We start from the raw sequence: 27,251 nt of genomic DNA, 5'->3' as shown, positions 1-27,251 counted from the left end.
AGATAAAACCATGGAGGAGGAGAGGGCTGTTGATGGGTACTAGCCAGGATGGCTCTGCTCTGCCTCAAAGTCTGAGGTAGCAATGCTTCCAAATAGCAGTTGCTGGAAACCTCAAGAGGGTGGACAGCTCTTGTGTTTAAATTCTGCTTGGGAGTTTCCCACTAGGGCATCTGGTTGGCAGCTGTGAGAACAGGATGCTGGACTAGATGGACCACTGGCCTGATCCAGCAAGCTCTCCTTATGTTCTTTGGCTCAATGTTACATTAGATGTGAGTGACATAGGAGATCCATCTCTTGCAGGTTTTAAAACTGTTATTAGCAGTTGTAAAAGGCCTGATTCAGATCAGGACTGCGATGCTGGGGGAAATCTAGCACCAGATGTGTCCTGAAGAGTCAAGATTATGACAATCAATGAATTTCAAGATGTTTTTTGCTCATGCATCCCTGCTCACTATGGGGGCAAGGATGCTGGGCTGGAACCTCCTTTGGTCTGATTCAGTAGGGCTCTTCTCTTTTTAGAATCAATGAATAATTGAAACAGAGAACTGTAGAGTTGGGAGTAACCCCAAGGCCATCTAGTTCAACTCCCTACAAGGCAGGGATGACAGCTAAAGAATCCATGGCAAGTGGCCATCCAACCTCTGCTTAAAAGCCTCCAAGGGAGGAGAGTCCATAACCTTCTGGGGGAGTCCATTCCACTGTTGAACAGCTCTTACTATAAGAAATTTCTTCCTAATTTTTAGCTGGAATCTTCTTTCTTGTAATTTGGATCCATTGATTCAGATCCTACTTTCTGAAGCAGCAGAAAACAAGTTTGCTCCATTTTCCATATGACAGCATTTGAGATATTTAAGATGGCTACACCACAGAATCTAAGAATTGTAGAGTTGTAAGGGATGACTAGGGTTATCTAGTCCAACCCCCTGCAATACAGGAATATGCAGGTGGCCCATAAGGGGATTAAACTCACAGCTTTGGCATTATCAGCACCACACTCTAAACAACTGACCTAACTCAGTTCTCAGTGTCTTTAATGCCATTATGCTCTTCATGGATCGATGGTCTGCTGCTAGATTATGTACTGCAATGGATTTTTAATTGCTGCTTTTTTTCTAACATAAAATAAAATCTCCAGTCTGTAACTAGATCCCTTCCTGATCCCAGATAATGCCCACTCTGAGCAACAGCAGTGACTTCAGTCCGCCAACCTTCATGCTGATGGGATTCCCTGGGCTGGAGATGTATCACCACTGGATCTCCGTCCCATTCTGCACTATCTACCTCATGGCCCTTTTCGGCAACAGCACCATCCTCTTTGTCATCAAGACCAACCCAAGCCTTCACCAGCCCATGTATGTTCTCCTTTCCATGTTGGCCATCACCGACTTGGGCTTGTCCATCTCCACCTTACCGACGGTGCTGGGGCTCTTCTGGTTCAATGTGAGGGAGATTGACTTTAACGCCTGTGCCACACAACTCTTCTTTATTCACACCTTCTCTTTCATGGAGTCCTCAGTGCTGTTGGCCATGGCCTTTGACCGCTACGTTGCTATCTGCAACCCACTGAGATACAGCAGCATCTTGACAAATTCAGCGTTGGTCAAGATTGGCCTGGCCATTGCCGCAAGGAGTTCAGGCATTGTGCTGCCAACACCGTGGCTACTCAGGAGGTACAAGTACCCCAGGGGCACCCTGCTGCTTTCCCACTCCTTTTGCTTACACCAGGATGTGCTGAAGCTCTCTTGCTCAGACTCAAGAGTAAGCAGTGTCTATGGTTTGTGTGTTGTCCTTTGCACTTTGGTGATTGACTCTCTGCTCATCTTGTTGTCGTATGTGAAGATAATTAAGACCATCACAGTCATTGCCTCCAGGGAGGAGCGGCTCAAGGCTTTCGACACATGTGTCTCCCACATCTGTGTCGTCTTGATCTTCTTCATTCCCGTGATTGGGGTGTCAATGATACACCGATTTGGGAGGCACATTTCCCCCATTGCTCATATCCTCATGGCCAATGTCTACCTCCTCATCCCACCAGTCCTCAATCCCATTGTGTACAGCGTGAAAACTCAGCCCATTCAGAAGGGCATCCTGATGGCGTTTGGTAAGAAAAGGACCATCCACTAGGAATGGCTTTGGACACTCCAGGTTTCCACCGAGAATTCTTCAACTATGTTGCTTTATGGTTCATTTACTTGTTCATTGTTTTGGTTCTGAATTTCTACCCCACTTTCTGGCTCCTGTCCCTACAGTGCTGTACAGCCCAAAATACAAACAACAGTTTAAAAATACATGCACTGGATGTTCTGGGAAGGAAATAGAAATGTTTTACTTTTCTGCTGGATTAGATATTACAAGCTTTGTAAATTCTGAAGCATGGAAAAATCCTGCTTTGGGAGGTGCTCATGTGGGAGGGGAATGAATTTTGGGGGAAAATTAAAGGTTACACTACGTGCTTTCTCATCAAGTTTTATTTTACTGCTTTAACAACATAAAATACATAGTTCATAATTTAGTATATAAAATTGTACTTATTTATGAAATTGACAGAGCAATCCTGCCCAACTTACTCTGTAAGTTGTAAGTGCCTTTGAGGATTTTTCTACAATCAGGCAGTGTATAAATTTTATGAAATAAATACATTTCCATATGAAAATAATGAGGCATTCCTTTGGTTTTCAAAAGTCACAATAGTAGATTCAAAGTGAAATGTGAGGGAAAGCCTCACTGATTTGCTGTTGTTGTAAAGAATGTAATGGGATTTACTTCTGAGTAGACATGGCTAGGATTGCAGTTATAGTGCACATCAACTGCCTTTGGCAATAAATTGAAACAAGAAAAGGCACCTGTATACATCAATGAATATGTAAATATCTATTGCAAAACATTTTTGAATGAATTTATGCATTTTAAAAAAATATTTACATACTGCTACTCATAAAAAATATTAGATCAGTTTACAATAATTCTACATAAAACCATACAATAATAACCATATAAAAATGTTAAAATCAGAAATCAGTATTCTTAATTGCCTTCACAAGTCTGATGGAACAGAAATGTTTTCAGCAGACTTTGGAAGTTAAAATATATCACTATTAGCAGAGTATTGCACAATACTGGTTGATGACACCAAAAGCTCAGTTTCTCATGGTCAACCGAGCCTTGCCAACTCAGGGATCAACGAACAGCTCTCCTGCAGATGATGGCGGAAGGACAGTGGAACAGCATCTGCCTTGCCTGAGGAAGGTCCCAGGTTCAAGCCCCAGATACGACTGAGAGAGGCTCCTGCCTCAAACTCTGGACAGTCACAGCCAGTCAATGTAGACAAGACAATGGTAGGTGGATCAGTGGTCTGAGTCAGCATAAGGCTGACTCCCTATGCTTTGCTGTGCCTATGAACTCAGTGACTTAGCTGGGATACAAGTGTTCAGGTGATCTCTAAGGTGCACTGGACTTAAGTGGTTCAGTGCTTTGACGAGGACCTTGAACCTGGCTCAGTAGCAGACATGGGCAGCCAATGCAGTTGTTTTAACAATGGTGTCAGATATTCACAACCATCCGCAGTCTGGTTGCTGCATTCCGCACCAGCTGGAGTTCCAAAACAACATACTCATCAACTGCCCTAGAAAAACCAGGACATTTTGGGCGCCTTGTTCTCGCACAATTTCAGGTTGAGATCTTGCCCCCCCCAAAAAAAGCATTTTTGGGGGCCCGCGATTTTGCATAGTCCCCCAAAATGCATGTTTTTGGACACTGTGCCCCCCAAAAAGCACTTTTTCCAGGTCCATGATCTCACATGGGTCATGTGACTCACACGGGAATTCAGACCCATTAGATGATGCATTTGGGCCACGTTGTGTTGGAGAATATGAAACAGACCCAAGAGCAGCTTCATATGCAGCATGTTGACTTGAGTTTGCCAACTCATAGACTGTCTAGGTACAGCCTTAGTTGGCACATCAGACAAAGCTGGTAAAAGATACTCTCGGTCACAGAGGACACTTGGGCCTCTAGTGACAAAGTTGTGCCCAGGAGTACACACTTGCTCCTTCAGAGGGAGTGTACCCCCACCAAAAACAGATGGGTTAAATTGCCTGTCACATGAACATGGCAACTGCCCACACAAAGAGCTGCCATCTTCCCAGGATTCAAGCACAGTTTATTGGCCCTCATCCAGGCTACCGCTGCATTCAGACGCCAGTTCAGAGCTTTCACAGTCACTCCTGGTTCAGATGTAGTGGATAAGTAGGGCTGTGCGTCATCAATGTTCTGGTGGCACTTTGCTCCAAAACTCCTAATGACGGCTTCCAACAGTTTCATATAGGTATTAAATAGCAATGAGGAGAGAACAGTACTCTGTGGAACCCCATAGCACAAATGCCAGGGGGCTAAGGAACACTCACCCAGTCCTACACTCTGGACATAACCTTGGGGGCAGATGATCCTATCTGATCCTCTGGCCTTGCAGGAGAGAATGGTTGCTGCAAGTCCAAACCACACCATGAAGTGGTCTGACCATGACTTTCCACTCCTCTTATTTCCAGACCTTCACTACCCCAGGAAGACCAAATACTTAAACAAGGCTATGCCCTGCTCTGTGCATTGGACTGATGACCATAGGAGACAGGCCCATGGTCACCATGCAGGCAATGAACTTCCAAAACAGACCTGAGGCATTCTCAGCATGGATTTTAAAGCCACCCAAAACCACAGTTCTGGGTTTATCCAACACCACCCCCAAGATAACCTTGGCCTGCTTGAGGCTTTACTTAACTTTTTACAAGTAACTTGTGCATGTTTTTAAGGGGAAATGTTCATCCTAGAGAACTAAGGTGAAGAGCCTTCACAGAGAGAGTTTCTGCCACAATGGAGGTCAAATGGAAGGATGGAAGCACATCCACTTGATCGTCATTTTCAAGAGATTCCTCTGACATGCCCAACTGGAGTCGGTCACCTTAAATCCAATGGGACTCACTGCTGAGTGGCTAGCTATAGGATTCCACTGCAAAATAAATAAAAAATGTTCAGACTACGTGGCACAAATATTTTAAACATACTGGTAGCTACAATGGCAACAACTCAGCTGATCCCCAGCCACTTGTCCACAGATGGAGGTATTGCAAAATTTACCTGGCTCCTAGGAAATTATCCCAGGCTTCCCAGGGGCAGCTTCTGCTGAATGCAAGCACTTCCCAGGAGAGGTGCAAAGGGACATATAAAGAAGGCATTTCTGTTGTGATAGTGTTGCAGGCATGAGCCCATGTCCCTAGGCTAGAGGATGGTTGTCTTCTTATGACAGAGCTTCAGAAAGCTGGAAGAAGGCACCCAAAGCCCACCTGAACCAACCTGCTTTGAATCCTCTAACCGAAGGTCATTTTGGTGAGTTGTGTTTCGTTTATACTGCATGATAGATAAGTAAATGGAAGGCGGTTAGGCAGGGAGAGAGGAAGAGAGAGAGAGAAAAGACCTGCTCAAACACCTAACAAGTTCAAAGAATCATACAACTGTAGAGTTAAAAGGGGCCTAAAGGGCCTCTGCAATGAGGTTGTAGCAGCCTTTGCCAACCTGGTGCCCTCCAGATGTTTCAGACTACAACTTCAAAAAGCTGTGCTGATTGAGGTTGATAGAAGTTGTGGTCCAAAATTTTGGCAGCACAGAAATTGTCAAAAGCTGGTTTATTAAATTTTTTTTAGAAGGGAAGGCTTAGATGTTATGCAGCGATGCTTCATCCTATATAAAGGAATAAGATGCTGAGGTTTGCAGTTGGCAGCCTTCTTGATAAAGCGCAGTGAAACACAAATAGGGAGAGGCTTTGGGTGGTTGGGTGGAGAATGAAGGTGCCATTACCTCAACCTTATCCCATCCTTAAATGCTACTCACAAAGAGTCAGCAAGACAAACAGAGCTATCCTCTGAAATTCACATTTCTCTGAATTTTGTGATGCAGTTCTCTAACAAAGAAATCTGTACAGAAAATGTATATATTGGGAGTAATGTGCAAGAAAATGCATGTATTAGTGAGAATGACATGCACACGTGCACAAAATTAGGGGAAATTGCTTGCAAAAATGTGTGTGCTAGAACTGCATACAAAAATGTGTGTACTGTATTAGGAAGAGTTTGCACTACAATGCTGATAGATTTACACAATGATATTTTTTTTCCAGGGGCCTGGTCTGCTGGGCGGTGGCCCTGCAACACCCGAAAAGGCTTGGGTACAGTCTGCCATGGCAGCTATGGCACATGTAGACAATGCCTTGTGGCTCCTTGCCACCATCATTGAGGTGCCCAAGTGGCCAAATTCCTGATGACCAGTAATGCTGATGCAACTGCTGTACAGCTTTTGTAGAAAGATGTAGACCCTGCCCACCTTCTGCACACAAACATCACCTGTTTCCCCCCGAAAGGGACCCATCAGTAGATCATTGGGGTTTTAGCTGTTTATATTAGTGGCAGCCACAACGTACCCAAAACAGGCAGCCATCTGCTCTCCAGCAAAGTTGTATAGGGGGCCATATGTCACTTCCATTTAGAAAGGTGACATATTCATATGTCAGGCTTCCTTTATAAATGCCAGCAACAAAGTCTTCACTAAAGTTCCCATTGAACTGATTAACCACGACAGATTAATCAATCTAACTGTCACCAGCCTTGAATCATAGAAAGTAGAGTTGGAAGGGACCTCAAGGTCATATACTCCAGCCCCCTCCAATGCAAGAATCTCAACTAAAGCATCCATGGCTATCCAACCTCTGCTTAAAAACCTCCAAGGAAAGAGAGTCCACCACCTTGTGAGGGAGTGTGAGGGAGGCTGTCCCACTATCCAACAGCTCTTACTGTCAGAAGGTTCTTCCTGATGTTTAGTCGGAACGTCCTTTCTTGTAACTTGAATCCAGAGGTTCAGGTCCCTTGATAATCTTGGTTGCCATCATCTGCACAGGCTTCCCTGTGATGGTCAATGTCCACGTGACAATGGAAAAGCAATTTTTGATTCACACTTAGCCTGGAAGGGGAAAGAAATGCACACAACTCAATAAAATAACGTTTTGAAAACCGCTTTGAGGTTGTCTCCCCCCCCCAATCAAGTGGTGTATAAACTTTATGAAAGAAATAACTGTGTTTCTTTTAACAGATAACAGCAAAGAATACGGGAGAAAGTTCTTGGAAGACTATCATGTCCTCCAACCACTCAGCCTTCAGTCCTCCTGTGTTCCTCCTGACAGGCTTCCCAGGGCTAGAAAAACACCATGCCTGGATCTCCATCCCCATTTTCTCCATGTACCTAGTGGCCATTGCAGGCAACAGTACCATCCTCCTCCTCATCAAGACGGACCAAGCCCTCCACGAGCCCATGTACTATTTCCTCTCCATGCTGGCCATGACAGACCTGGGCTTGTCCATTACTACTCTGCCCACCATGTTGAGCGTTCTGTGGTTCAGCCACCGTGTGATCAGCTTCAACGCCTGCCTGGGCCAGATGTACTTCATCCACACCTTGTCTATTGCTGAGTCAGGAATTCTGTTGGCCATGGCCTTTGATCGCTTGGTGGCCATCCAGAACCCCTTGAGGTACACAACTATCTTGACCAACAAAACTATAATCAAGATTGGGGTGGGGGTTGCCTTTCGGGCTACCTTCCTCGTCCTCCCTGGATCCCTCCTGCTGAGAAGGTTGCAGTATGGAAAAGTAAGTGAGCTTTCCTATTCATTTTGCTTGCACCAGGATGTTCTGAAGGAGGTGCATTCAGACAAGAGAACCAACAGCATCTTTGGTTTGCTGGTGATGCTCTTTTCCACTGGTGTGGATTCCCTGTTGCTCGTCCTGTCCTACTTCATGATTCTCAGAACTGTGTTGGGAGTTGCCTCCAAGGAGGAGCGTTTCAAGGCGCTGAGTACTTGTGTCTCCCACATCTGTGCTGTCCTAAGTTTCTACATCCCCATGCTTGGCCTGACTATGATCCACCGCTACGGGAAGCATGCTCCTCCCATCATTTTCATCCTCATCGCTAATGTCTATCTCTTGGTGCCGCCTCTGATGAACCCTATTGTGTACAGTGTGAAAACCAAGCAGATCCGCACACGGATAATCTTGAAACTCCGGAAGAAGGAAAAGGCATTAAAAGCCTCAAAGTGACCAGTTTCCCAATGCTACATATTTATTTATTTTATTTATTCCTTCTGATTGTTTTATGGCCAAAGACCTAGGTAAAGAGAAATGTTTTCACCTGGCACCTAAAGACATGTAATGATGGCGAGCCTCTCTGGCAAGGGAATTCCACAAACAAGGAGCCCTCGGGTTGTCACCCTCTGAACCTCTCAGGGAGTGGAGACTCAGAGAAGGGCCTTGGAAGACAAGCACAGCATCTGAGTCAGCTTGTATGGGGAGAGATGGTCCTTAAGGTATTGAGGCCCTGAGCCATGTAAGACATTTTAGCTGAGCTCTAGCACTCAGAATTGGGCCCAGAACTACTTACTAGCCAGTGCAGCTGAGCCAGAATTGTCTTGCCCTGGTGAGCAACCTGACCATCAAAATTTGCACTAGCTGAAGTTTCTGGACCATCTTTAGAGGCAGCCTCATGTATAACAAATTACAGTAATCTAACCTAGAGATTACCAGGGCATAGGCCACAGATGTTAGGCTATCCCTGTTCATATAGGGGTGTATTTGGGCCAACAGTCAAAGCTGACAGAAGGCACTCCATGCCACCAAGGTCACCTGGGTCTCAAGTGACACCAATGGGTTCAGAAGAAACCCCAAGCTATGTATCTGCTCCTTTACAGGGAGTGTAACCTCATGAAGAGCAGGCAGTATCCCACCTTCCCATCTACAAAACCACCCACTAACAGTGCCTCTGTCTTATCTCATACCCTCCAACACTCCTCAGATGAAAATCGTGACATTCTATTATTAGAGGAATGTTGGAGGGTATGTAGACTTGTTAAATTTGCACAGCAGAGAGATTTAAGCGTAAGTTTCTCCCCTTTCCCACCCCTGCCTTCTGAGCTCTCCTCCCTCACTTGCCAGGTGACAGATGGAATTCAACATTGCCTCTTTCCAACTGTTCTGTCTGTGCAGCATTGCTGTTAGCCAGATGGAAAGATGCCCCTCTCCTCCTTCTATGTGCTGCTCAGGGGGTTCTACTGAGCCCCCTTCCAGGCCTTTTTCAGAGGGTGTGGGGGGTACAGGGGAAAGAGACATGGGGAAGCCACACTTCATAAGCAGAAGTCTTTGCACAAGGCTTCTGCTGACGGGGTTGGTTAGGTGAATCTTCCCCAATAACTCTTTCAAATCTGCTCATTCATGAGTCCATTCCTACCTGTTTCTGCATCTGTTGTCTCAAGAGGCAATGGAGTGTGCCTCTGTGGGGTGACATCAAACCACTGTATTAGCAACACCAAAGTGACCTCCTCACGGTGCAAGCCTGGGCAGTATTTCTGGAGGTCATGGGCTACCCAGACAACATCACCTTTTTGGACCTGCTGATGTGGTCCAAAGGAAAGCAGAGCAAGACATTTGGCACCAGCCTGGGTGCAGGAGTTGCTAGAAGGAGATGTACAAGGAGCCATCCAACCGTCAAAGGAACTCCACTCCGGATCTGTGTAGGGTTTACCCTTGAGCCCTTTTTTCTGAATGGCTGGGGAGACCCGGGCAGATGGGCAGGGTATAAATAAATTATTTTTTATTATTATTATTATTATTATTATTATTATTATTATTATTATTATTATTATTGTTATTATTCCAAAAATATCCTGCAGGGAAGCAGAGACTTACCGTAAGTTCAGAGTTTTCCTTCTCCTAAATGGGTTACCTGCCCAGGTGAATGAGCACCATTTGCCCCTCACTTTTTATGCATTAAACTACTTAAAAAATACCAAACACAAAACACCCCTGCTGCCCTGCATAAAAAATTGCATTTCAACGTATTTTTGTAAATCTTCTCACAAAATACACTTCTCCAATCCTTATCCTAAAACATGCATTTTAAAATACATCTTGCTACATCTTTAAACCAAGCATGGCCGCAGCAAATTTGGCGGATTGAGAAATCTGAAGGAAACTACGTTCCTGTCCTCAAAGTGCAAGAGATAGGGATAATTCAGTTCATATTAAAATTCACAAGACCAACTTTGTCAAGCATCCATAAGCATCACACACAAAATCCTGCAAAAATTACCAAAGTCCCCAGGAATTCATTTCGGGCTTTGCGGATAATGAACTTTTCAGCCCAAGGGCAGCTTCCAATGATGTAAGAATCTCCCAAGAGGGGAACACAGGAACACATAAAGGCTCCTTGCATTGTTGGAACTGTGAGCACTCGTTCATGTGCAAAGATGATGCTGAATGTCTCTTTGCTGTAGAATGCAAGACACACAAAATTGCTGGAGCGAGGCACCAAAAGCCCACTTGAATTGACTACCTTTAAGTCCTCTAACAAGGTGTGATTTGGGTGAGTTGCATTTCATTTACTTGACATCTTTATAGGCTCATTTTGACAGGCCATGGGGGTTTACCGGTGCAGAAGGTTCTACTCAGATGAGAGAGCAGGGAAACCCCACCACAAAACGCCAACACCACATGAATTTTACTGTAGCAAACATTACTTCCAGATGCAAGTGTCAAGAGAAGAAATAAGATAAGCCTTGTTGAGCACCTTGTGCCCTGCATTTATTTCCTTCGGTCTGCATAGCCATCTCTTTCCCTGCCTGTGGTCTTTCTGAGGATCCCCTAAAACTCAAATGCTGAGACATTGTTGGGGAGCAGAGGTCCCTGGTTTCGTTTCCTTCTGGTGTGTGGGAGGGCACTGATGACTTGGGCATCTTCAGTATTGGCTTTATTGCAAACAGAACATACTGCAGAGACCAAAAGCTTACTGTAACAGGCAGGGCACAATATATTCCCAGAGATCAATGTGTGTAGCCTCTGCCCTTCAGTGCATATCCCAAGTCCAGCTAACTCCGGATAGACACCCTTAGCATTCCCTCACACTCTTATCTCTTGCAATTCAAACCTCACTGTCTTTAAAACAGCTGCAGAGCATTCAAACCTCTCCTCTCCTGGATAATTCAAGTGGTTCCATATGGAGAGCACTTGGAGGCATTAAGCATGTCGAAGTTTATTCTTGGGTTCTAACCAACCTTTCACAGTGATAAATCTGGGGAAACACACCCATTTGTCCCATCAGCCAGCCTGCCTCTCTGTTAAAGGGGAGAAAAGAGAATTTATCTGTGCTGTTATCTCAAAGAACAAAGGAATACAAGGCTTCTCAAAAGGCGAGTGATAGAATTGTAGGAGTAGGTCTGGTGTCTCCTTGGCGGATGCTCCTTTGCCCCACATGCAGCTTCACAACACAAACAGCAAGGAGCGAGGGCCTTGGGGGAAAGTGACCACACAATGCTAGAGGTCGGGAGCTTTTGGAAATCCGAAGGTGAGCATTGTCAAGTGTGTGTCTGAAACTTGAGGAAATCTTTTTTTAATGAACTCAGAGGAATGTTAGGTAGAATCCCAAACAATACTAGTGCAAAAAGGAGCCCAAGGTGTGTGGGAGATCCTCAAGGAGGAGCTGGAAAAAGGCACACTCATACCCACAATTCTAATGAGGGGGGAAAATTGGTGGTTTTGAATCAAAGAGTATGGGACACATTATTCAGTTAAAATCAAAATGTAAATCAGCATAAGGAAATTTCTGTTTCACATTCAGGCTCTGATGTCAACTCTTAGAAGAGAGGCTGTGTTGCCATTGGTGGGGAGGATTTGAATGTCTGAATAGCCAGATGACTTCTTTTTCTCTTAAATAGGGAGAAACAAGGGAGAATGGTCTTCGAACAACATCATGTCCACCTCTAACGAAACAGCCAGTGCTGCAGCTTTCCTCCTCACAGGTTTCCCTGGGTTGGAGAAAAAACATATTTGGCTTTCCATCCCCATCTGCTCCACTTCCCTCATAGCCATCGCAGGAAACTGCACCATCCTCTTCATCATCAAGACAGACGTAACCCTCCACAAGCCCATGTACTATTTCCTCTCCATGCTGGCCCTCTCTGACCTGGGTTTATCAATTGCCACTTTGCCCACCATGCTGAGCGTCCTGTGGTTCAACCACCGCATTATCCATTTCAACATATGCCTGATTCAGATGTACTTCATTCATACTTTCTCCATCGTTGAGTCAGGTATTCTGTTGGCCATGGCCTTTGATCGTCTGGTGGCCATCCAGAACCCTCTGAGATATACATCTATCTTGACCAACAGAAACATCACCAAGATAGGGGTGGGGGTTGCCCTTCGGGCTGCCCTTCTTGTCTTTCCAACTGCCATTCTCCTGAAGAGGCAGAGGTATGGAAGAGTCAATGTGCTTTCTTATTTGTTCTGCTTGCACCAAGATATTCTGAACGTGGTGCGTTCCGACAGGAAAATTAGCAGCATCTATGGCTTGATGGTGGTGATCTCCTCCATGGCTCTTGACTCTGTGTTGCTGGTTTTTTCCTATATCATGATCCTCAAAACCGTGTTGAGCATTGCCTCCAAGCAGGAGCGCCTTCGGGCCTTGAATACTTGCATCTCTCACATCTGTGCTGTCCTCACTTTCTATATCCCAATGATTGGCCTCTCTATGATCCACCGCTATGGGAAAAATGCCCCACCCATTGTCCACATCCTCATGGCCAATGTGTACCTTCTGGTGCCACCATTGATGAATCCCACTGTGTACAGTGTGAAAACCAAACAAATCCGAACAAGGATAATCAGACAGTTTTGGAAGAGTTAACAGAAAACTCTTAGCAGGAGCAACCAGAGCAAGCAAGTTACAGGAGGGATTATCTTTTTTCTTTGGTGATCACTTGTAGCCAAATAAGATTGTCTTCCATGAAAACGGTCTTAACCGGGAGTCCGTAAGCGACTGTGGAGGGCAATTCTGGATCCACATGTCTTTCCACAGTGGGGACATAGGTTTCCAGGCGGGAGTTGATCACAGTGAGGGTTTGCCAAACATGCCTTCCTCTTAGCTCATTTCTCCTTTTTGCCCTGAGTTCATGCTTCTTCAAAGTCCATGACACCTTTGGTAAAGGCTGGAGCACTCCAATTGGAGTGATTATGTATCCCTTTCAAGTCAGGGGTGCAGGACATCAGTCCCTTCCTCCAACTGTACAATTGCAAATTTTGCATTGAAAAGAACAGTGCATTGTTGTAACACCTTGAAGTTTAACTAATTTACGGTGGCTAAGTGGAACACAGTCCAAACAGGTATTTTTAAAATGTGGTCACCTAGGTGAGTACATAGCTCTAAACTGCATATGGAGAGAAAGGGGGCAATTTGTGGGTTTGTTCTTCCCAAAGTGAGGGCACAAATGCAAGAAATTCAGTCTGTCATCATGCTACGTGGCTTACAACTAAATGCAAACAATAATCAAATAAATACAAGAGCCAACCAACATGCCAGAGATCCACTTCTGACTAGAGAAATACATCTAAACAATGCTGTTCTTTACAGAGTTATCCACTCCATTGGTTTGTTTAGATAAAATTCAAATTCTCTCATTAATTCTAAGTCTGCACCTGAATTTTCCTTACCCTGTTCAGGAGTTGATCAGGGCAACAAACAGGTATTTGCATAATCATTTATTCCTCTTTGCACAATGGGTTCTTTCCAGAGTTTGGAACCACACAATCATTGCTAGTGGTAGCACCACAGGGGGGAAAAACCACTAGAGAAATATTGGAAAATATCCTTTGGTGAACTCTGAGGAGGGGCTCAAGGTTGTTTGGTTCAACTTGTACTTCTTGCCTAGAATGTACTTCTTGCTTAGAATGCTGAGTCTCCACCAGGATGTGATGTCTTTAATTTTATTGATATCCAGTGATCAATCCCCACTTCTTTTATAGGCCAGAAGATAGTGGAACATGGGGGGGGGGACACAAGGAGTAGAAACTCATACACACCCAGAACTAGTGATATGCGTACACATTACTTTAAACTTTAGGACTCAAGAGACCTGTCTTCCTGCATTTCCCACCAGTTTCTTTTTTAAAAACATGTGCACATGGGAATCTCAAGACTATTCAAAAAGAGTCCATTTGTTACAACAGAATAAAGCATACATTGACTAAATGTGGAGTAATTAATGTGAAACTGCATAAAGATGGTCAATGAGGACAATGTGGAAGTACATAGAGGGTCATTGGAGCTCATTGTGATGTGTTTGATGTAAACTCTTGGATTCTGAGTAAACAAGTATTGCTCAACTGAATGTGCCCTCTGTATCAGATGGGAGGAAACTTGTTCTCTAGGGGCTGATAAATTGAGAGTTATCAACCTCCATATTACGAATCATTATCAATACTTAACTCATTTTGTGGCCTTATTGTAATCTCGGAGGCAGGAACGCTACACTTCAGTTTCATGCCTCTGTAAAATCAGGGCAGTAATCATCTTGGGGCTACTCTAAACATGAACACAAGGACCGCAGAATGGTTTGCACATTCATAAAGTGGTGCAGCCCAAGGGGAACTGCTGCAAGCATCTCCCAAGAGGGGAACCCAGACACATAAAGGCTCCCTTGCATTGCAGGCACTTGTTCATGGGCAGAAATGATGCTCAATGCCTCTTTGCTGTAGCATCTGAGACACAGAGCGTGTAACTACTGGAATTGATTTAAGCCCTCTAATAAGAGGTTATTTGGGTAAGTTACATTTCATTTACTTTACATCTTTATACACTCATTCTGACAGGCCTTGGGGGTTTGCCAGTGCAGCAGGTTTAGCTTAGACAAGAGGGGAGAAGGGAAACCCCAGCACAAAATGCTATCAGCGCATGACTTTGACTGTCATGCAGACATTAATAAGAAGAGGCACAGGGAAAGGCCTCTTGCAATGGCAGGCACCTTCAGATCTATCCATCCTGAGAAGCCTTTTGCAAAGGCATGTCACTTTTGGATGGGAGTTTCTAAAGCACCCCACATTCCGCTCAATCTCCCCACAGCAAGCAGTGAGGAGACAACAGTCCCACTTTTGCAATTAAAGGAGATTCCTCCTTTGAAAAGCCTATCATCCTTTCCTTGTCTGTGGTAGTTGTTTGGTTCAACTTGTACTTCTTACCTAGAACCACAAATAAATTATATTTTCTTCCCTTTAACAGAGAGGTGGGCAAGCTGGTGGGGGAAAAGGGAAATGCTTGTTTTAACATTTGTCCAGATTTATCGCCAAGAAAGGGTGGACAGAGTCTGAGAAAGAATGTCAATATACTTAATGCCTGTGGGTGCTTTCCAGGTAGAACAATTAGAAATACCATGGAGAGAAGGGGTATGAGGTGAGTACTCTGCAGGGGAAAGTGTTTGCAAGAGGGCATTGTGAATTGCCAGAGAGAAGAGAGCGAGTGTGTGCTGGGGGTGTCTAGCTAGAGTGAACTGGACTTGGGGTATGTATGGCGCTGAGGGGTGGAGGCTACACACAACGTGACGTGCACTGTCTGCTACAGTAAGCTTCTCATCTCTCTCCAGTATGAACTGTTTGTACATTTGTAATAAAGCCAATACTGAAGATCCCCCAAATCCCCAGTGTCCTCTCACACTGTCGCGAATTCCTCACGGCGCTTTTAGCAGAACGCTCAGAGTCCCAGGTTCTTTAGTGCAGTTTTGTTTAATGTGAGCTAAATATATATAGAAATATTTACAGAAGCAGTTCAGACAGAGTACCTGCACCTTGAGGCAAACGAAGACTTTCCACTACAGCACCACAACACCACCACAATTACTGATGAACAGGCTTTTCTTTTAAAACAGGTGACAGCCAATCACATTACTCCTGAGTCATTCTGACCCAGCACTTCACAGAGTATTGCATCAGCCTGTTGCAAACTAAAGCCTGCAGACTTACTCAGCATCCTGCGAATCCCAACACACACACCAAAAGGAAACTAAGATGATCTGAGATTTCTGCTAATCTTGGGGTCCCTTCCAACTCAACAATTCTACGATTCTAAGACTGAGGCGTCTGCTCCCCAAGGACATCTCAAGATTTGGGTGTTAGGGGATGCTCAGAAAGACAGCAAAAGGGGACTTCCAGTCTCTTGCTGCGGGAAATAACTGCCTCCCTCACGAACGGACTCCAGCTGTGCCAGTAATTCAGGGTTGATATGGGGGTAATTAACCCTGGCAGACTTCCCAGGGTGGGGGAGGACAGTTTCACAGACCCACAGATTGCCCATGATCTGTCGGCTCGCATCAAGGTGCGAGTGGCGGGGGTGCTGGGTCAAACAGCACAGCATGGCTGGCACTCTCCAGAGCCACTCCTACATGAAAGAAACTCGCTGTTTTTGAAAATTAACAAGATTCCAGACAATAAACAGGCATGTTCCAGATGGAAAGAGAAAAAAAGAAAAAATCTGCCTAATTATACAGTGGCTGCTTTTTAAGATGCTGTGATATATTCAGTGGAATGCCTTTGGTGCTTTGGGATGGGTGGTTCGGACTCAAAGAATGTGCAACAATGTCCCGGTCAAAATCAAAATGTGAAACAATATAAGGAAATACAGTGGTACCTCGGTTTTAGAACATCTCCGCTGATTAATGCTTCAGGACTTGAACGCCGTAAACCCGGAAGTAAATGCTTCGGTTTTCAAAAACACCTTGGAAGTCGAACAGGGAATGTGGCTTCTGTATTGAGTTTTTCGTATTGAGTTTTCTGTTCTGAGGCTTCCATTTTGAGTTTTTGGTTTTCAAACATTTCAGAACTCAAACGGTCTTCCAGAACGGATTATGTTCAAAAACTGAGGTACCACTGTATCATTTTCAAATTGAAGTTGTGATGTTTAATGTTGTAGGAGAGGCTTGGGATGTCTGAACAGCCAGATGACCTCTTTTTCTCTTATATAGGGAGCAGCAAGGGAGAATGCTCTTCAAACAACATCATGTTGTCCAATGAAACAGTCAGTTCCCCTGCTTTCCTACTCATGGGATTCCCTGGGCAAGAAGCCCACCATGCCTGGATCTCCATCCCCATCTTCTCCATGTACCTCATAGCCATCACAGGAAACTGCACCATCCTCTTCATCATCAAGACGGACCAAACCCTCCATGAGCCCATGTACTATTTCCTCTCCATGCTGGCCATGACAGACCTGGGACTATCCTGTGTCACTATGCCCACCATGCTGAGAGTCCTGTGGTTCAACCACCGCACAATTGGTTTCAACACCTGCCTGGTCCAGATGTACTTCATCCACACCTTGTCTATTGCTGAGTCAGGAATTCTGTTGGCCATGGCCTTTGATCGCTTGGTGGCCATTCGGAACCCTCTGAGATATACGACTATCTTGACAAACAAAAACATCATCAAAATTGGGGTTGGGGTTGCCACTCGGGGTGCCTTCCTCACCCTTCCTGGTGGCATCCTGCTGAAAAGGCTGCAGTTTGGAGAAGTAAGCGTGCTTTCATATTCATTTTGTATGCACCAAGATGTTCTAAATGTGGCGCATTCAGACAATAAAATTAGCAGCATCTATGGCTTGATGGTGGTGATCTCCTCCATGGCTCTTGACTCTGTGTTGCTGGTTTTTTCCTACATCATGATCCTCAAAACCGTGTTGAGCATTGCCTCCAAGCAGGAGCGCCTTCGGGCCTTGAATACTTGCATCTCTCACATCTGTGCTGTCCTCACTTTCTATATCCCAATGATTGGCCTCTCTATGATCCACCGCTATGGGAAAAATGCCCCACCCATTGTCCACATCCTCATGGCCAATGTGTACCTTCTGGTGCCACCATTGATGAATCCCACTGTGTACAGTGTGAAAACCAAACAGATTCGAACAAGGATAGTTAAACTGTTTCAGAAGGGCAAAAGTTAACTGAAGTATCTTAGAAAAAACATTCAGCACATTTATGTGTAGGAGGCTGTGTTGTTCCCAAGTCTGGATTTTGAAACTCATGCCCTTAATTTGCCCCAGTGAAGTTAGAGACTTGTAACCTGATTATGACTGGAGGGTGAAATCAGTTTTAAGAATGTGTATGAAATTAATCAGCAAAAGAACCTATTAAATTTATTGCAGTCTATGAAATATGTGGGGACGCAAGGGACGCTGTGATCTAAACCACAGAGCCTAGGGCTTGCCAATCAGAAGGTCGGCAGTTCAAATGCCCGCGACAGGGTGATCTCCAGTTGTTTGGTCCCAGCTCCTACCCATCTAGCAGTTTGAAAACACGTCAAAGTGCAAGTAGATAAATAGGTACCACTCTGGCGGGAAGGTAAACGGCGTTTCCAGGCGCTGCTCTAGTTCGCCAGAAGCAGCTTCGTCATGCTGGCCACATACCTGGAAGCTGTATGCTGGCTCCCTCGGCCATTAAAGCAAGATGAGCGCCGCAACCCCAGAATCGTCCACGACTGGACCTAACGGTCAGGGGTACCTTTACCTTTATGAAATATGTAAGCATAATCCACAAAGCGTAGCAAAGGGAAATGAAAGTCACATTATGCATAAATACATCTCAAGGAAAGCAAAAGGTGAGGAACACAGAAGTAGAAGTCAGTAATGCATGCTTTGAGATTTTTTTCTTTAAAATATAAAGTGGTATAGAAATTAAATGAATAATAATAATAAATAATATTATTTATTATTTATTCCTCCTTTTACTCACTTGTGTTAGTTTAACATCTAGTTAGCATCATTTGCAGCATGAAATGCGGAAACTTCTGAGACAAGGTTGCTTAACCTTATTATTAATTATCTAGGATGCTTTTTCCTTCTAAACAAAATAATCACACAGAAGTCTGTAATGCATTGATAAAAATATTATTTATTTACATAAAGCTTCAGTCTTGATTCTATTCATCAAAATACAACTGAAAATAAAAGAAATAAAATCTCAAGCATTAAAAAACTGTTAAAAACATCAGAACACATTATCTAAAACAAATCTAAGAGCAGGTGTCACCAAATCATGTGAGGAATTCAACGTTGAGCTACGTTGAACGTGCCACCAGTGCAAGCATTTCACCTTGACTAACAGAGCAACCTGCCTCTCCTTCCCACACATGCTATTCTGGGGCTTTTCCTGGGCCCACAGAGCCAACTTCAGGGATCACAGGAGGTATGCAGGTGTGGAAGCCATGATGGCTATGCTCTGCCTCCACAGCTGGAGGCAGGAATGCTCCTGGAGATCACAAGAGGGGAGAGGGTTCTTGCACAAAGGCACTACGTGTGGGCTTCCCCTTGAGGCACCTGGCCAGCCACCATGAGAACAGGATGGGCCCTATTGGCCTGACCCAGCAGGCTCTCCTTATGCTAAGAAGAAGAAGAAGAAGAAGAAGAAGAAGAAGAGGAGGAGGAGGAGGAGGAGGAGGAGGAGGAGGAGGAGGAGGAGGAGTTTGGATTTGATATCCCGCTTTATCACTACCCGAAGGAGTCTCAAAGTGGCTAACATTCTCCTTTCCCTTTCTCCCCCACAATAAACACTCTGTGAGGTGAGTGGGGCTGAGAGACTTCAAAGAAGTGTGACTAGCCCAAGGTCAGCCAGCAGCTGCATGTGGAGGAGCAGAGACGCGAACCCGGTTCCCCAGATTACGAGTCTACCGCTCTTCACCACACTGGCTCTCCACTGGGAGGATTCATTAGTTTTATCCTACCCAAAGTGTCTGGATAGACCTGCTGAAAGAAAAACGTTTTAAGCAGGCATCTCAGAGTACAGTGATGGCGCCTGCCTTATGTCACACAACCTGCATTGAGCCAGTGTGTTAGTGTACTACAGGCACGTCCAGCAGGCAGATCGTCTGTGGTAGATCAGTGGCTCCCCCCAATGAAGCTCAACAACTTAGGCCTCCCTAAAAAAGCTCAACAGCTTTAACCTGAACCCCCTTGGGAGTTGGCCACCCCTAGTAGATGCACAACCAATAGGGCACCATATGGGAGATGGGCCCCTGGTTGCATTTTCTCTCTCTTTTGCACATGAGCTTCCCACCAGTGAAGATGGCAGTAATCACCCAGAATGTGCCCCTAATCAGCACCAGCTCCCAGGAGAGGGAGCAGGTCTCCCAAAAGCGATTCACAAGCATCCACTTAAACCTTCTCCGGTTATCTCAGCAAACACAATGACATTGTGCAAACAAGACGGGTATTTTCATTGTACACAGCAGAATAAACCTCTTAAGACTTTCAGAGGGGTAAGTTTTGCTAATTTTCACTCAGCTTCCTTCATGGAAAATCCATTCCCTCCTCCCAAAAATATTCTGATTCTAGCTGTTGTCAGCTGAAGGAAATCAGCCCTGAGTGCTCACTGGAAGGACAGATCGTGAAGCTGAGGCTCCAAGACTTTGGCTACCTCATGAGAAGAGAAGACTCCCTGGAAAAGACCCTGATGTTGGGAAAGATGGAGGGCACAAGGAGAAGGGGACGACAGAGGACGAGATGGTGGAACAGTGTTCTCGAAGCTACCAGCATGAGTTTGACCAAACTGCGGGAAGCAGTGGAAGACAGGAGTGCATGGCGTGCTCTGGTCCATGGGGTCAAGAAGAGTCAGACACGACTAAACAACACAACAGCTGTTTTCAACTGAATGGGCTGTTATTTTTCCTTGCTTAGGGTACCCATTTCTTTATTCAACTTGTAGCTCAGGGAAGCTGTGATTCAAACCTCGCAGGGTGTTGGACTATACAAATCTATGATTTGAGGAAGCGAGCGTTGGGGCAGTGGTTGTTGCTTTAATGCCTGCTAATGGACTTTCCTTTGCGGCCTTGTGGGAAAGAGGGTTCTGGCCTAAGTGGGCTTACTTTGGTCTTCTCTAGCAAAGCTCTCCTTCTTAAAAAAAGAGTCCTGAATGACAGAGAACAAAGGTATGCAAACAGCACAGGCATCACAGATCCTGCTGGAGGGCACATTGTTGTTTCGGCTACATTTTCCTTCTATATCTCAGTCCTAACAGAACCGAGTTCTAATAGGACTCCAGTGCAAGAAAGACAAATGGTTGCCAACAGAGGAGGAGCAGAACCTAGTAAAAAGCATATGTGGAGTATGGTGACCATGTTCTCCAAGCCCAAATGCTTTTCTTTAGCAAAAGGTGCAACCTTGGTGCATTAATCCCTCTCCCTCTTGTTCCAAAGTTAAATGACTGGCTTGAAAAATGGGACAGGGCTCAAACTGAGAGCTGCTGCTGATAATTTTATGGTTTTATCTTCTTTGTAATTGGTTTTGAGTTTTTTTCTACAATGATGTGAGATAGAAATTGTAGGAAATAAATAAATAAAATCTATTGATCTACCAGGGTCCATCAAGCCTCTCCCTCTTACAGTGAAAGTCACATGATATCCAATTTCAAAATATGACCAATGTTCTTTTCCTTGAAAACTTGCAGAGTTGCAGAAGCCTAATGAACCTGACAACTGGATCAACAAGAATACGGCGAAGTGGAACAGAGATGCTCTGATGCCAGAGGCTGGAGGCAGAAACGAAGAGTCCACTGTGTGCCATGTCGCCGGTCAATGACAGTGGTGCCCAGCAGCATCCTGCCTTCTTTCTCCTGGTGGGCATACCAGGCTTGGAGTGGGCGCAAGCTTGGATTGCCATCCCTTTGTGCACCATGTATGTCATTGCAGCCCTGGGAAACAGCATCATTCTCTACGTGATCAAGACTGAGCCCAGATTGCAGGAGCCCATGTACCTTTTCCTGGCCATGCTGGCCATCACCGACCTAGTTCTTTCCACCTCCACCGTGCCCAAAATGCTGGCTGTTTTCTGGCTCAGTGCTGGGGCCATTGACTTCCATGCCTGCCTGGCCCAGATGTTTTTCATCCATGCCTTCTCGTCTGTTGAGTCGGGCGTACTCATGGCCATGGCGCTCGACCGCTATGTGGCCATTTGCTACCCGCTCCAGCATTCGGCCATCCTCTCCTTGCAAGCCATAGGGACCCTGGGCAGCCTCGTTCTTCTGCGTGCAGTTCTCCTCATCAGCCCCTTTGCCTTCCTGGCTAACAGGCTTCCCTACTGTGGCCACCAATTCATTTCCCACTCCTATTGTGAGCACATGGCTGTGGTGAAGCTGGCTTGTGGGAACATCCGAGCCAACGTCGTTTACGGCCTCTTTGTGGCTTTTGTGGTTGTTGTATTCGATATCTTCATCATTGCTATGTCCTATGTCATGATCCTCAAGACCGTGTTGAGACTCCCATCCCAAGAAGCTCGTTTGAAAGCCTTTGGGACCTGTGCCTCCCATATCTGTGTTATTCTTTCTTTCTACATTCCAGCTCTCTTCACTTTCCTCACTCACCGGTTTGGCCACAATGTCCCCCACCACATCCACATTATAGTGGCTATACTCTACCTTCTGGTGCCTCCCACTCTGAATCCTGTTATATATGGGGTGAAAACCAAGATGATCAGGGAGAGGATTCTCACTATATTCCTTATTTCAGGTGGACAAAGGACAACTTTCGGGGAGGGCACATAGCTTAATGGTGGCTCACAGGGTTTGGATGGAGAACCCCTTAAGTTTAATCCCAAGCATCTCCAGTTAAAACCATCTCCGGTATAAGGGCTAGGAATTATATTTGTCTGGCACTTTGGAACATGCAATGAAGCTGAATTTTGGAAGATTTGGGAGAGATAAAAAGGGCTTCCTCATGCAGTGCAGAGTCAAACCATGGAACTCCCTCCATCAGGAGGCTGTGATGGCCACCAACTTTGATGGCCTTAAAAGTGAATTCATGGAGGAGAGGGCTGTCAAAGGCTACTAGCATAAAGGTAACCAAACACGCATTGGTTAATATGGTATTAAAAATAAAGAAAGATTATAAGGAAGCCAGAAGATGGAGGTTAGATACAAGGATCTTCCATAATAGCCAAACAGTAAATAAGATGGGGAAAGAATTATTAGACACATGGGAGATTAATGAGAAGGTGCAAAGTACTCAATCAATAATATGAGATAAAATGAAAGCAGTGATAATGGTAAAGATAAAAGAAGTAATGCATAATAATAATAATAATAATAATAATAATAATAATAATAATTTATTATTTATACAACCACCCATTTGGCTAAAGATAAAAAGGAGATAATTGGAAAATAAAGATATAGAAATAGTGCAGAGAGATTTGCTATATGTTCACACGTGGTGGATGTTCGGTAGATTTATTGCTTTATCCTGTAAAGCAGAACCAGTGAACTCAGCACCTTTGTCACTTTGAAAACCACGAACTTTGGTGGAAAAGGTTACCTCAACTGCGGTGATCCAATCCCTGATCATTTTAGCCGCCTCCCCTTTCGTTTTCAGAGCAAAGGTCCAAGCAGACCTCGAGAAATCATCAATCAGAAGCAGGGAATACTTTGATCCTCCCAGTGACTCAACTGACATGGGGCCACACAGATCTGCATGAATTAATTCAAAGGGTTGTGTGGTCTGCCTCTCTGACTTTGGATATGAACATGTCACAATTTTCGCCTGTTTACATGCATTGCAATCTAAAAATTTGTCACAAACGTTAAATTTGCACCCTTGTGTCAGCTCTGGTGCTTTCTGAAGATATCTCCAATTCAAATGGGCGAAGCGTCTGTGCCAAATATGTGAACAACCATGGTGAGGCGCCACATTCACACATTGGCCCTTTGCATCTTTGGTGTCATCCTCTCCTGTGGAAAAAGGCACATTTACAGCAAACAAATTATCTTTAGACTGCACTGTGTACACGTGTTTCCCATCCTTGGAAAATTCACATTTGTCACCTGCAAAAGAGACATGAAAACCATCAACGAGTAGATCATGCACACTTAATAAACCGTTAGTTAAACCGGGCACTGCATAAGCTTTGACTTCATGCTTAAGGAAGGGACAGAAGAAAAAGCCTGTCTCTGGTAGTCTTTTTCTGCTTCCATCCGCGATCGTCACAAACTTTTGAGTTTTTACTGTCCTGCAATTCCTCAAAAGACTGCTAGATGGCACCAGCGAGTTGGTGGCTCCACTGTCGATTATTACAGTGAGAAAGTCTTGTTGTTGACATTCCTGGGTCGTCAAGGCAACAATTTTCTCACTACCCCACTCCTTGGGGCTTCTGCAGATATCCTCTCTGGTTGTCACGGCAACAGACTCCCCCCGGCAGGAAGACTTGCCCACGACCTTCACAGCTTCCGTAGATGCAACTCTCTCAGTTGCCTTGGAGACCGGACTTGTCTCAGCGTTCCCACACAACTCCACAGCTCTTATCTGTCTTTGCTGCAGGTGGCCAGCCTTGGAGCCTCTAGCTCTTTTCAGCTTCCCAGGCTCCGACTCACGAAGTAAACAACTCTTAGCGGCTTTTGGAGAAAGAGGCGTCTCTGAGCTTTCACTGCTCACTGCCCCCCCCCACTACTCATGGGGCCTCCAGGACATTTGCCTGCACCCCGTCTGATGGGTAAAGGGCTCCCAACACTTGGCCTCTCTCCTGGCTCCTCACACAGACACGTTGCAGCATCCATACAGCTCCCAGGCTCAGCAAAAGCACCAGCAGCATTGCCAGCAACAGCAACAGTCCCTTCGCCCCCCTGTGGGGGCTCCCAGCTCCTCCCAGCTGTGTATCAGCTCTCAAGAATGTGGCCGGCGCCATCTTGCCTCTCCCTTTTGGATGCAGCCACTTCTCGGCCCTTGCTGCCCACCCCAGCTCCACAAGCTTCTCGGAGTGCTAGCCAAGCGGCCTCTGGCCTTCTTGCACCCAGGACAACTGGCACCAGATGAGCATCCACTTTTTCTGCCAAAAAAGCAAGCACACGCTTCTCAACTTCACTTTGCTCTGCAGCCCTCTTAGCCTCTGCTTTCCCAGCTGCATTCTGTGGAGGCTGTACCACGTCCCAAAGCTGCTCCCCCACCAGCAAAAGCTCCACTTGAAAGCTCCACTGCAGCCAATTTTGGCTGGTCAGTTTCTGACACGGCAGTTTAAACTCAAAGCCATGTCCATGGGCCATTGCCTCCCTTCTGTTGGCCTTTTGCAAGAGCAGCCAAACCGGGCACTCCGGATGACATGGCTCTCAGCTCCCTCTCCGTCAGCCTCCTCCGATCTGCCCTTTGAAGTCTTGGCAGTCGATCAAACTGACGTTCAGCCTTTTAAAGCTTCAAAGCCCTTTCTCACACGCTTCACGTTGACCCATAACTTTGTTCGGTAGATTTATTGCTTTCTTGTTCGGCGCCCAGCCATGCTTCCCCTGGGAGCCTCTGTAGCTTCTGTTTACACAGTGTGGCTTTCGAGCAGTCGTAAAGCAATTAGCAGAATTACACAGCGGCGTGTGTCGAAAGAGCAGTAAACAAGTCCCACACGTTTCTTCTGTCCTAATATCCCTTTATTTGCTCAAAAGTAGTGTGTTTACAATCAATAACAGCCATCAGATTCAAGCTGCATTTTCTCTGCGTCCTTCTCTCTCAGTGCAGCAGCTGAACTGAGTGCTTTCGATTTCCACTCAGCTCACAGCATTCCAAGCTGCTTTCGTCACGTCCTGGCTTACTTCCCTTGTAAGCGCCTCCTCTCAGGCTTGAGGCACAGAAGGTTAACCCTTCACTACACCCAACAGTGGGCATGTAAATATGTACAATTTTTTGGCAAAGGGTGTTTAAGGAGATAACAGAAATCACTGGGTTAAAGCTGGCTGAAAGCCTAGAGGTAGCACTATTATCAATTTGTGATGGGGTGGAAGGTTTGAAGGCTATGAAGGTCTTGCTCACAAATTTATTGACAGCTACAGGAGTTATTATAGCAAGGAAGTAGAAGGGGCAAGGTGAGTATAAAATGGAAGAATGGTACAAAGAGGTGTGGGATATAGCTATCCATGATAAATTAACATGTGCTATTAAGATTGGGAATATGCAGCAGAAATGATTTTGAGGAGATATGGAAGGTGTTTGCAGAATTTGCACTGTTAAAATGGAAAAGGTCAATCCATCGCAAGAGGTGTTGAAATTTTGGGAGGCTGGATAGTTATAATGGAATGGTCTTGGGGTGAGGTGCACATTTTTATTCTTATTTATTTATTATTATTACTTTGTCATAGTAAAAAATAAAAATAAATCAAAAAGGCTACTAGCCATGTTGGCTATGCTCTGTTTCCACAGATGGAGGCAGCAATGGTTCTGAATACCAGTTGCTGGAATAAGTATTACCTCCAACTGTGGAGGAAGAGCAGAGCCATCCTGGCTCACTGCCATCCATAGCCTTCTCTTTCTCCATGAATTTGTCTGATCCTCTTTTAAAACCATCCAGGTCAGCTGTCATCACTGCCTCCTGTGGGAAAGAGGCTCTTGCTGTAGCTGAAGAGCCAGTAGGCCAGTCAGTGGGGTTGGCCAAGTGGAGGGAAAGTCAGAGGGCTGGATTTCAGTCCCATTAGCAGCAATGCACCACCATTGGTGCAGGCACAGACTCAGTCCCCTGCCTCAGGTAGGTGTTTGCTTTCAATTTCAACCTTCCCACCTGGGACAAGAATAGCGCAAGTGAGGGGCCCTGCTCCTCTGCTTTAAAGGGACAGCAAAAGTGGCGTGTCAAGTGTTGGGATGTCTTTGCTTATTCCTAACCATGTATCCTAGGGACACGGGTGGCGCTGTGGTTTAAACCACTGTGCCGCTCGGGCTTGCCTATTGGAAGGTCAGCGGTTCAAGGCCCCGCAACAGGGCGAGCTCCAGTTGTTCGGTCCCAGCTCCTGCCAACCTAGCAGTTCGAAAGCACACAGTGCAAGTAGATAAATAGGTACCTCTCTAGCGGGAAGGTAAACGGCATTTCCATGCACTGCTCTGGCTTCGCCAGAAGCGGCTTAGACATGCTGGCCACGTGAGCCAGAAAAACAGTCTGCGGAAGTGGACAAATGCTGGCTCCCTGGGCCTGTAAAGCGAGATGAGCGCCGCAAGCCCAGAGTCATTCGCAACTGGACTTAAATGTCAGGTGTCCCTTTACCTTTAACCACGTATCCTAGCTGCTGCTGGTGCACCCTTCCAACTGTGTAACCTGTACTTTGAGCTGATGCCGAGACCACCTGTTCATTTCATTAATAAAACTTTGGGATTTCCTGAGTTGAGAGCCTGAGTCTTTCATCCGAGGGTGAGAACCAGCAGAGCTGTGAGTGCATGATGAAACCCTGAGAGGAGGCCCATAAAGAGAGAAAACAGCCTAAACTACTGATCCAGAGGGAAATCTTGTGCTTTCAGAACCACTGGGGCCATCTGCACACAGCGCGGCACTGACAAAAGCTGCATAAATGCTCCCCTCTACTCTTAGAGCACATAAAGATATAAGAAGAGTCTGCTGTGTCAAAGTC

The 27,251-nt window shown here is 45.4% G+C and overlaps 6 protein-coding genes across 6 annotated transcripts in view; 5 read left to right on the top strand and 1 right to left on the bottom strand.

Annotated features, from left to right (window-relative positions):
- Positions 1-27,251, bottom strand: part of LOC128412303 (zinc finger and SCAN domain-containing protein 31-like) — a 275,497-nt gene that overhangs the window by 34,059 nt on the left and 214,187 nt on the right. The window lies entirely within an intron of this gene.
- Positions 1,065-2,293, top strand: LOC128412114 (olfactory receptor 51L1-like). Its single transcript, XM_053384970.1, has one exon. It carries the CDS (start codon positions 1,168-1,170, stop codon positions 2,122-2,124), a length of 957 nt encoding a protein of 318 aa, XP_053240945.1. The 5' UTR covers positions 1,065-1,167; the 3' UTR covers positions 2,125-2,293.
- On the top strand, positions 7,050-8,133 carry LOC128412302 (olfactory receptor 51A4-like). The gene has a single exon (XM_053385207.1). It carries the CDS (start codon positions 7,174-7,176, stop codon positions 8,131-8,133), a length of 960 nt encoding a protein of 319 aa, XP_053241182.1. The 5' UTR covers positions 7,050-7,173.
- Positions 11,834-12,769, top strand: LOC128412133 (olfactory receptor 51G2-like). The gene has a single exon (XM_053384990.1). It carries the CDS (start codon positions 11,834-11,836, stop codon positions 12,767-12,769), a length of 936 nt encoding a protein of 311 aa, XP_053240965.1.
- On the top strand, positions 16,907-17,934 carry LOC128412131 (olfactory receptor 51G2-like). Its single transcript, XM_053384987.1, has one exon. It carries the CDS (start codon positions 16,907-16,909, stop codon positions 17,843-17,845), a length of 939 nt encoding a protein of 312 aa, XP_053240962.1. The 3' UTR covers positions 17,846-17,934.
- On the top strand, positions 21,456-22,433 carry LOC128412301 (olfactory receptor 52R1-like). Its single transcript, XM_053385204.1, has one exon. It carries the CDS (start codon positions 21,456-21,458, stop codon positions 22,431-22,433), a length of 978 nt encoding a protein of 325 aa, XP_053241179.1.

Source organism: Podarcis raffonei, chromosome 4 (assembly GCF_027172205.1).
Source record: "Podarcis raffonei isolate rPodRaf1 chromosome 4, rPodRaf1.pri, whole genome shotgun sequence".
Lineage (NCBI taxonomy): Eukaryota > Metazoa > Chordata > Lepidosauria > Squamata > Lacertidae > Podarcis > Podarcis raffonei.
This window is presented reverse-complemented; position numbering and strand designations above follow the sequence as displayed.

What these genes read in the sequence shown, in the direction of transcription:
- LOC128412131 (XM_053384987.1), top strand. Translation starts at nt 16,907, where the DNA reads ATGTTGTCCAATGAAACAGTCAGTTCCCCTGCTTTCCTACTCATGGGA.
- LOC128412133 (XM_053384990.1), top strand. Translation starts at nt 11,834, where the DNA reads ATGTCCACCTCTAACGAAACAGCCAGTGCTGCAGCTTTCCTCCTCACA.
- LOC128412301 (XM_053385204.1), top strand. Translation starts at nt 21,456, where the DNA reads ATGTCGCCGGTCAATGACAGTGGTGCCCAGCAGCATCCTGCCTTCTTT.
- LOC128412302 (XM_053385207.1), top strand. Translation starts at nt 7,174, where the DNA reads ATGTCCTCCAACCACTCAGCCTTCAGTCCTCCTGTGTTCCTCCTGACA.
- LOC128412114 (XM_053384970.1), top strand. Translation starts at nt 1,168, where the DNA reads ATGCCCACTCTGAGCAACAGCAGTGACTTCAGTCCGCCAACCTTCATG.